Source organism: Watersipora subatra, chromosome 10 (genome assembly GCF_963576615.1).
Source record: "Watersipora subatra chromosome 10, tzWatSuba1.1, whole genome shotgun sequence".
NCBI lineage: Eukaryota > Metazoa > Bryozoa > Gymnolaemata > Cheilostomatida > Watersiporidae > Watersipora > Watersipora subatra.
In genome coordinates, this window is record NC_088717.1 from 7,893,312 (window position 1) to 7,904,846 (window position 11,535).

At 36.6% G+C, this 11,535-nt stretch overlaps 1 protein-coding gene across 1 annotated transcript; it reads right to left on the reverse strand.

The window, feature by feature from the left end:
• Positions 1 to 2,400: 2,400 nt before the first annotated feature.
• LOC137406720 (piggyBac transposable element-derived protein 4-like) lies at positions 2,401 to 4,380 on the reverse strand. Its single transcript, XM_068093336.1, has one exon. The coding sequence runs from the start codon at positions 4,378 to 4,380 to the stop codon at positions 2,401 to 2,403; it is 1,980 nt and encodes a 659-aa protein (XP_067949437.1).
• Positions 4,381 to 11,535: the final 7,155 nt, after the last annotated feature.

Below are 11,535 nucleotides of genomic sequence, written 5' to 3' on the forward strand. Positions count from 1 at the left end.
TGAGTAATAGAAATGCCTGACATAACTCTCTTCAACTTGCATTTGATATTGTTACGGCTATTATAATTTACTAGTATGCTTCCGGTCCCAGCACCATGAAAGATCAACATGTGTAATAACTATATGCACAATTATTGCGTGGTGTAGCAGGGTGATCAAGTGGTGCAGGTGGTAGCATGCCTGACTGAGAGATGGAATATTTGAGTTAGATTCTCACTCGTGTAAATCTGTTCCTAAATCTCTTAGCATGGCTTCAGCCAGAAGGACAGACACATCTCTGATCATAGCAAAGATTTAATTTTTGTATTTTATTATTAATCTTGACTAGTGTTTGTATTTTCATATATGAAATTGAAAATTATCATTAGATGTTGGGCATCATACACTAGAAATTGCTTTGGATGTCAATAGAAATATTAGCTCAAACCTTGCATGGTATGCCAACACATTCACACATAGCTTTAATCCTAAGATGCGATTTGACTGAATAAAACAGCCTCAAAAACACTTCTTGTTATCATTTTTTGCCTCATTTTATGTAGCTAGTTGATTAAACCTGCATACTTTCAAAATCGGTTGCAAGCCATACATATCGTAAGTTTTAAAAATTATTTATAAAGCAACAAGATTTAATACTAAAAATACTGAACTACTAGGGAAATATGTTGTTATCGCCATTGTCAAGCTTCATGCATTGCCATGCAGAATAGAAAAACATCGCAAACATAGCGAATACTCAAGTGTAGACTATAATGTACTCTACATGAACAAAAAAGCATGTGTTGAAAGGAGTGTATGAGGAACAAAAGTTATTGTCTCCCTGAATCTGTATACAGCTTTTTCAATCTCTCGCTTGCCACAGATAAAAAAGTATTTTATATTTACACATTGCAAAGGTAAAGCTACAAAGATATTTTCAATGTATTATGAAGATACCAGCCTGAAGTGAGTCCATTACAAAAGTACTTACCACTCTATAAACAAAAACACACAGAAATAAACTCTAATTTTGATAAGGCACACAGTATCTTTATCCAGACTCAATTAGCGTACAATCAGAAATGATCGTGACGTCTTGCTATGATTGCATTGAGTGAACAATGAATAATAGTTTTTAGCTATTTCCTATTTTACAGCATTTTAGGTCAATGCATTGTTGTAGGTAGGAATGCTGTAATGGCTACAGGCTGATTACAAATTAATCTATTTTGCATATATGGGCATATCAGAATAAATTTAAATTTTTAAGGCATTGAATAAGAACCTTCATTTTGCATTTAAAAAATGCTTGTTCGATCGAAATTTGAAGCATTTCTTGCATATCGCGCAATTAAATTGTGCAAATATAAATAAGTTCTTAAAATCATTACATTCAATTGAAGCAGCATTTTCTGTTTAATAAAACGATGTTTCTCAAAATTTTCAAACCTCATAGCCAAATGACCAGAATTGCATTTCGGTTTTTTAATCTACTGACTTTATATACTGTTCTATGGAATATTTGACAGCTAATAGATGCTAGAACGGTGTCATGGTGCATAACCAGTCTATTAACAGCATGAAAATCTGCCAAGATCAGTATTGAAAAGAGCCTTTGCAGCTTATGGTTTCAGGGAAAAATTTACGTTGATATAATAGGTGCTTTTGATTACAAATAATTATAAAAAATTTGTTGCAAAATCCCTAAATACAAAAAAGTGCAGAGCGACAGCAACAAACTTAAACTCCAAGTAAAAGAAAGCACAAGGCACTAGCTAAATCATATAAACAAATTCTATCATCCGGCCATAACGTTTTACAATTAACAGTGTGATAACAGCTTTACTTTCATATGTTTGACCCTGCTGAGCTTGATTGTTGAAAATAATCATCAAATATTACCAGCAAGCTTAATCAGTCTTTATAAGTACAGTGAAACATGGATAACAGAGCGTTCAAGTTATCAGAGCACAGTCACAAGTGAATGTATTTATCAGTAGATACATATACAAACTACACGTATATATAAAACTAAAGTATACGTTGTTTGTTGTAAGTTAACCATTTCAGTCCCCAAGCCATTAAGCAATTATCTAATTATTCTCCATTCTCGTTGTTAGAGTGAAGGTTTATGTCTCATTTTACAATATTGTCATTTAGACCATCTGGGAGTAACTTTTCTTATAAGAACACCTATATTCATTCAAATCAGAAATCTTTGGGCTTTCTAATGGTATAAGTAGCAAAATTGTAGCTCAATTACTGAAGAATGTATAGAATGTCAAACTTGGTGAATATAAAAATTTGACAAAAACACAATGGTACATGATTTCAAAGACATTATTTTTATTATTATGACATGACTGAAAACATAACAGAGGATTGACGAAGTTGCAAAAAAAGAGAAAATGTTCGCGATTTTTACTTCCAATACTGAACTCTGGTATGGTACGCTTTCCAGCAGTCTGAACCGCGTTTGATGCACAAGTACACGTTGCAGGTTTCACACCGAATTGAACTCTTGACTGATTTGTGTTGTAAGTCTTTGTAAGCCTTCTCTGGATTTTGCTGCGATTCTATCAGGTACTTTTTCTGGCAGACTGCACAGCGGTGATCTTTTGACCCATCAGTAGGCCACTCGGGACAGTGTAGTTTGCTCATGTCTAGACGTATCTCCGGATTGTTGGGAGTGGCAGCTGGTGTGTTTGTCCTAGTTGACTGTCGAGAGAATGACTTTTCACCTATCCATGTCGTCAGTATCTGCAGGACAAAGTCTCTGAATTCCATCGGCTTTTCCTGGCCATGCTTATAGAGCACATAAGCGTTGTACAGGGACCAGTGAAAGCATTTGCGGTCGATTCGCGCATACCACTTATATGACTTTCGAGAGCGATCGAGTCTTGCCATTTTATCATTGAGGTCCACACCACCCATCATCTGATTGTATACGATGACGGATGGTGTGGCCTTCACTGTCAGCTTCTCACCTTTCTTATTTCTACGGATTACAGTTGGTTGCTCAGACAGCTCAGCTCTGACATAGTTTGACAGGAAGTAGATCGGTTTCTTGTCATTCCAGCGGGTTGCTACGATTCCTGTTTTCGCACACTGGAGCCACTTAGAATCCCCTTGCTCCAACCTCCGAGCTTCCGCTTTGGTGGCTATTAGCTGTTTCGGGTACTCCTTTCTGTTGGTCATACATGTACCAGTACCAGACATCTGAAGCTCACGTAGCCAGTGGAGAAGATAAGGTGACGTGTAGTAGCGATCAGTAACTACATGGTAGCCTCGACCCCAGTAACTTTGAACTAGTTTCAGTACTACTGCGGCAGAGTTTTTCACTGTGGTCAAGTCCTCAAAGTCTCTGTCCTTCCCAGAATAGACATCTAGGTTTAGCGCATATCCACTGGAAGCACAACACGCCATCCAGACTTTCACTCCCCATTTGATTGGCTTTGAGGAGTCGTAACATTTCCCACTCCAGCGACCCCGAAAAGGAATCATGCACTCGTCTACTGACAGATCCTGGGAGGGAGAGTACTCTGCTGTGAATCGCTCTTTCATGTGGTTGATGAGGAACCTGATTTTGTAAAGTCTGTCGTATTCAGGATGGCTACGATCCTGAATTGACGTCTCTTCATTACAGTAATGCAGGTAACGTTTTATCTGGTCATACCGTCGTAATGACATGACAGTTGAAGCTTTAGGCATCTGGAGAAGCTCGTACTGCGGTCTCCAGATACTTCGCTGCCTATCCTTGCAGAACATTTCTATAAATGCTCGGAGCGTGTAGAACGCTCGGAGTTTGTCTGTCTCGAGTTTAGTCCACTTTCCATAACCGCTGTGGATGGTACTCTCGCTTATCTTTCGTCTGGCAGCATTCTCGTTCGTGAAATCACATACTGATTGTAAAAGTTTCTCATCGTAGAACAGCATGAAGAAGTCAGCTGGCTTTGAATCAGCAGGCATTACTCTTGTTGGTCCATGTGGTGCAGCTGGGTCAAAGTTAGGGCTGCACATTACTTTCTCAGTAGGCTGCCAGTCGAACGTGGGTGTTGGGGTATTATCCAAGTCAGACAGGATGAATCCCAGATAACCTGGTGCTGCCAGATTTCCTGAACTACCGTCATCACCAGAGGCTCCAGTAGGAATGTTGGTAGCAGTACTAGTACTAGCAGCTCCAGTAACAGTTGTACTAGTAGGTCTACTAGTAGTAGCAGTACTAGTAGAATTTGAGTCCAGCTGATCAAAATCTGAATCCCAGTCGAAATCAGCACCTAATTGTGAGCCATCATCACCAGTGTCAGCATCAAAAACAATGTCCCTTGTTCTAGGATGAGCTCCAGTAGCATTGTCCACAAAATCATTTGAATCATACTCAAAATCACTAGAAAAATCCATAAATAAGCCAGCACTTCAAAATGTTACAACTTTCAACAATCAAAAATGGCCGCGTAGTTGTGAGTTTTCTTCCGTATATTTTCATTGGCCTTTACTCAGAAAACTTTCATTGTAACATGGTTCAATATTAGCCAATAAGGGAAGCTTAGCATCTCTTCTTATTGGTTGGCTACTCTAAGACTTCATTTGGATTAGACAAAAGCTGAAATTAGTCTATGCCAAATATAGTTACACTAAAGCCTCTACAGAGGCTAGGAGGACTGTGTGCAGACAACTCCAAGCCTCCACAGAGGCTTGTATGACTGAAATGGTTAAAGGGCATCTGATGTAGAGTTTTAAAGTATTTATCAGAAAGTATAGATATTTTTATACACTTGAGATTTGTATGTTGTTTTAGGTGATGTGACTGCCAGAACTTTTTCAGATTAAAATTGGCAAAACCTAATCGCGGTTAAAACGCTCAGAAGACATTTTTTCTTCTGAGTGTTTTACTCGAGATCAATTTTGCCAACTTTAATCTTAAAACGTCTTGTCAGTCACATCACCTAAAACTGCAAACAAATCTCAGCCCAATAGAAAAATATCTATTCTTTCTGATAATTTTTAAAACTGGACATAAGTAAACATTTATGACCAATGCAAAAAGCATGCTTTACATCTGATCAGTTGTTTCATTTAAAAAACTTATCGAGTGTAGTCTGTGCCAAGGTATTTTTTTGACAAAGATCAACAGTGTGACTTATTGTAGAAATAGATTTTAAACAGTTATTATAGTCCTTAAAAACTTGTTAGCCTTTTCTAACAAAATTGGCCCATCGATAGATACGCCTTCACTACACGCACTTGTCTAAACCATGTCAATAATACACCATCCAAATCATCGTGCGACGTTGAACGATCTCTTAGCCTTGATGAATTTTGGTAACATAACGATCTTATTCTTTCTTTTTGTCTAATCCATGTTGACACTGTACTTTTTGGAAGATTTTCTCTTTTTGATAATGCTGATAGCTTTTGTCCTGCTTCGATTTCCTCGAGTACTCTAAGTTTGTCAAAAGGTTTCCACGCTTTTCTTTACTTGTGTGATGCCATCGTAAAGCGGATGTCTGTTGCAGCGGACGCCAAGCCACGAGCCTATTTGTGACATTTTATCTTTATGTATCCGCATATAATCACTGTTACATTATGTATTTTGCATGCTGTGTCTATCTTTATTAAATTTTTATCGCTAATACCTTCTAACGTTTATAGCTTGGCCGTAACTAAGCGAATGTCTTAGCGACCCTATTAATCATTTTTATACGATTTCTTTTTCGGTTCCATTATACGGGGGAAATTATATGCACACTATACGCGTATAAAAAGCGCTTTCGTTAAGCAGAGTAGTCTCAGCTCCGCGACTAGTGGAAACTCCTTCGAAATAAATTGAACGGAAACCACGTTTGTGAATTCGGCAAAAAACTGTTCGAGTTAACGGTGCCGAGGTCGAGTTATATAAAGTCATTTATCATTGCGTGGAAACGGACCAAGCAAACCCATTCGAGTTAACCATGTGTTCGCTATATCCGAGGGCGAGTTATCCATGTTTCATTGTATTTAGGTTTGCAGCAAAACCAACTAAACTAGTGTGTAATTAAACTAGGGAAGTGTTTTAACTTGTAGATGGCTGCCTTATAGTAGTTTTATATTACAATATCTTGAAATATAATGTTGGTTTTATAATTATCCAATATGACTGAATATGAGACTCATTGCTAATTGTTAAAAAGAACATGTAAAAGTAGCCATAAAATTTCTAGCATGTGAATAGTCTACTCTAGAAATAACAGCTCCACACTGACTACAGTGGTATCATGAATTACGAGCCACATTAAATTCGATTCTTTTTAAATCCTCGTCCAAATTCAAGCTGAATTTCGGCTTAAAACCCAAAATAAATTTTGAAATGAGCTTGGCTCGCAGTGTTAGTGCAAAACAGAAGCTTTTAGTTCATAATTTTCCCACTAAGTTATATCTAGATATCTTTTTTGATTGGCTTGCATCGGCGCATATAATTTATTTATTGCGCCCTAATTGATCCCATATTTGGTAAAATTATGTGTTGGTGACCATGGCGTCTAAGAAGTCTGTAAAGAAGACTATTAAGTTAGAAAAGATGCAGGCCTATCAAAATAAAGTAACAAATAACACGCAAGCATGACGATTGTGATCTAGAAAGGCAGCATGATTAATTTTAAAAAGGGAAAGTTCTGTCTGTTTCAGTTGTTTTATTAAGAAATTCCTTTGCTGTTAAGGAATTGCAACTTCAATTTGTTTTATAAAGTGCAAAAATACCGTGTGTAAAGAGTACGCCTACACCTACATTTAGTATCGACACTTGCTCCTTGTATTTTGTATTTGTATGCCATGCTCCTCCACTTGTATTCCTCTGTTCACTCCTTTCTATATTGTCATTTATAAGCTAGTGTATTCATCTGTCTTGAAGGTAAGAATACTGTATTTTTTTTTATTTAACATATTTCTTTGATTTTAAATTGTTAGTTAAAAAAGTGTTTCACATTCAAATGTCCTGTATAGTACATACAGTGCATATAATAGTTATGGGAGTGATTATGGGATGGGTTAGGAGCATTTTGAGTTCGAAAAGAGTAAATCTATATCCTTTATTTTAAATGGGTAATAATTGTTTGGAATACAAGTTTTTTTTAATCCGATCTTGGGACTAGAACGTGTTCAACTCCCTATCGCAAGGTACCACTGTATTTAAAAATGAGTTTGCCCTGGAAGCATTTCCTTGTAAAAAAAACAAATAATCATTTATAAATGATTATTGGCTAGTTTATAATCTACGTTTACCCATCATTTTGTGCACAATATTTATCAATCTGTTATTAATAGACCCAAAATATTGCACAAAAAGTATTATGATAAACTCTTTATAGTGCTAGACTAAACTGACACTGTTTTCGATTTTCAGTTTCCGCGCCACTCTTTTCCAACTACTTCATCTTTACCTGTTACTCTGTCAACATTTAGCTGGTATTGTAATACCTCTACAAGAAGATAATGTCCACATAGATTGGATTTACTGTTGTGTTGCAGTGCCCTGTAGATAATGTTTATAAAATAATAAAGTAACTTGGTAAGTAGAAACTAAGCCCTCAATGGTGTACATATGAGCCTGAATGTACAAGTATTATTACCCTATATGCATGAGTAAAAACTATATCAGAAGAATTTTAAAGATGAGTTTTAAAGTAGTTGCCAACTTGTTCACTTCTGCTAAAATTCAGATAATCTAGCAAATTGATGGAATATGCAAAATCTCAAGACTTTATTAACTTTTTTGTGAGAAAAACAGATTAATGTTACTATTGGGTTTGAGCAAAGTGACATTTGATTGAATAATTTTTGTTTAATGAATTATACTGCTGTTTGTAATTTATACTAAAATAGCTGGTTACCATCAAGACAATTACAAAATTTTTTGTATTATTACTATGTAGAAACTACCCCAGATCTGTGACTAACAATATCTTTAGGAAAACTACTTAACAAGTCAAATGGAGTGACCAAAGTAATGCACGCAGTTTATTACCATGGGAATATTGTTTAATGCGCGTTGCATTTGAAAGTGATGAGTCTGGCTGGATTTGGAGTGATAATTGAGTGACCTTGTTTTTTACTGCATGAATGACAACAAGCCTGCAGAAAATTTTGATAAAATCTTTTCAGGGTAGAAAACTGTAGGAGGTCATAGTAAAAGGAACAAATTTTCGTCACCAGTGCTGCTTGCAAAGAATCCCATATTATAGAAAACTGTAAAGGCAAGCTCGCGGAAGATATTGATGAGAAAACTAAGCAGGCTTTTATCAGCATGTTTGAATACGAATTCTGTTGGCAACTTCTAATTCAACTCCTTTTATGACTCTGCTTGTTCAAACAGGCATTCAATCTGGAGACATTAAACTAATTTTGAGATTGTTTTCATGTTTCGAGCAGTAGCTGGAATTCAAGCTGTGGTTTACTAGCGTAATTCCAAACATACAAGTAGCACAAAACTTCATGGACAATATGAATCAACTCACGATACGAATCGATAATTACTCCAAAATTTGAAAAAGTCAGGCCTGACACAGATACAATCATTTAGCACTGATGCTTCTGCTCGACAAGTGAAAGTGGTGCAGCAATGATTTGATCATACCTAAATGATACCCAGATAGTCAAGGATTACTATAAGGGAATGATAGGCATTGACTTGAATGATTAGAAGATAGGCACAGGGAGAATCCAAGCAGTGAACTGTAAAAAGGTAGAATTTTCCATACTTGATGGAACCATGACAAATGCTTACACACGATACATAAAGTTCAAACGGGACTGGCGAACGAAAGACTACTAGCCTTAGACTATAGACCTTAAGCCTATAGACTACTAGCATTGTAAAAGGCTTATTCACTGACTAACAGAAGCAATGCAATCATGTTGGAAGACCAAGTATTGACAAGCCCGATGCAAGAAAGACAAGAAGACGCCGTTTGAGAAAACATTTAAAAAAAAATGATTTGCAATGTTTGCAACAAAGTGAAGTGATGGTGGCTGTAAAGGCTATAACTATATGATGCAAAGACGGTGGAGGAGGTGGTGCAAAAGTGACCATTTCCAAAAGTGTCATATGTACGAACTCAAAAATATGCAGATGCACAAATTGTGTGCATTTCAATTTTACTATAACATTTGTATGTCCATAGAGAAAAATGTTCTAACAAACCTGTTGTGCAAATGTATTCAATCTAGTCAAATTGTTATAAATAATATAACTTGTCACACTAGAAGATGTATAATAAATAATGGCTATCTTCAAGGAAAACTTATACCAGGTTACAGATTGCAATTTTTTATCCATAATGGTGTTACCACATGCTATCACTTCTAATTTTGCCACCCTTTTGCATATCAAGATTGCAACGAGCATAGGAGACAGAGTCCGTGTGCAGATGCCCTTTGTATTTGTAAGCAGAAGTTTGTTTGAAGTTCTGCATAAGTTGTAAGACAGCGGAGGTCCAAAAATATAGGAGTTCAAAGCTGATTGGTGTCATATGGGTCATTTATGAAAAATCTCATGGAATGCTCCAAATGACATTAGATAGACACTCAATGTTCGCATGATTGTGGTGATTCCCATCTTTGAGCTAAAATGCTACATTTTGTAAAAATTGCTAAATAAAGTTAATTACGCCTAACGGAATCAAGTATGGCTTGTAACACAACGCAATGGTTTAATAATAAAGCGAGGTTTCATTTTTTATGATGCACTGTCTGCAAGTGGATTAATCCTTAAAAAATTTATGAGTGATTGCAGTGCAAATTTACCATTTGCTAAGCTGCATGTCATTCATCTAATAATAGAGGTGATTCATTAAATTGTGTCACCCCAGTGAATGGGTCTTTCCAAGGTGATGATATCAAAGAGCTTTTTGTATGTAAATGATATCTGAAAGCATTGACGGGGTTGTCTAGAAAAGACCTGGAGAGGCACAATATTCGTAAGGGCTAAAGGTTGCACAAATAAGAAAAGTAAAAAGATGTGTGGAACAAGCAAAAAAGCAGTCTTTAAGCAACTGTCTTTCAGGTCACAGTGTCTTGAGTTTGGAAAAAATGCCATATAGCAAGCACAGATACCAGGTTAATAAAAAATTGTTGAGAACCTTATGGTATAGGTGTAGCTAATATCGCATTTGTGATTGCATATCTTTGGGTGCAACATCTATTAATGTAATATCAACACTGTGAAAAGGATCAGCTAGTTTTCAAACAACCCTCTGACATGACCAGATGATAGCAACTAATCGATGATGCTAGTCTTTGGCAATTTGTTTACAAAAATAACATGCACTGCAGGTTATGCACTCAACGTTTCATGATTTAGTATACCTGTAGTACAGATTACACAATTTCTAGTTTTTGTTCTCATCATTCATTCATTTGACTATCGATTGGGATACAAGCGAATGCATCACACCAACACTTTACCTGTCTTGGAATGTAAAGAGAACCAAAAAAATATTATCTTGGAGTTGCCCACTCTCAGTAAGTCAACTCGATACACAGCATCCCTGAAGGAGCTTTTGGGAGAGAAGAACAAGCGCTGAGATTGCTACAAAAAGAAAATAGTGAAACAGAACTTAGTGAGGCTGGCCAGCTGTAAGTTCCTTACCTAAACTTTATCAACACCTGAAAGTAAATAGTACATCATACAGCACTATGAATGAATATTAAATATATGTAGTTGTCCGGGTTCTACAATAAATGCCAGCGCATATAGTTTTTTAGCAGGGAGATATATGCATAACAAATTGTTCGGAAATGAGAAATTCGATCGGACACATCTGACGTGGTTTTATTTTGATCCCAAAAAGCCTACAAACATAATTTATCGCTGTTAAAGTGTTCTGGTTTCATTTTTGCATGATGGTGTTAAACGTCGCTCGCCATCTTATTCCTTGCTTTAAAGCCAACGGATGTATTTGATTACATCGCAACACCTCACACGTAACCAAGTAGCGAACATGAAGTAACAATGATGTTTGAACCGATGAATACGAAATATTATATATGGGAAGCAAAATATTACGCAACTCTATATTAAACAATGTTAATAGAAACTATGCTGCTAAATTGTTTCAAATTCTAGATAACGCGTGCTTCCATACTGACGGGAACAACTTTTTTTGCAAAATCGACTAGCGCTCGGAAAAGATTTTAATGGGAGCTTGTGTTCGCCTGTCAGCGTACAGCAAGGCTTGTGTGCAATGTTCCAGTCGACAACTCACAAATACTTTCATATACAATGTGTGTCATTATAAAGAATTTCAAGGGCATGGCTGTCTAAGAATCCACTTTGCAAACCTTTCGGCTATATGGTGTGCAGAGTTTTGTCACGTTGTAGACTAAGTGTCTATACAACTAGTCAGGGCTTCTTTCAGACCATCGACAAATGAGCCAGATCTAGACGTCCTTGACACTGGAAACTTGTGGGATAATATTGTAAAAAAATATGGTCATCGCCGAGAAGTGTGACAAAACGGGAACTGCGAAGCGCGAAGAAAACAACTCAGAAATCACGCGTAAAACGTTACAACAATCACCGCG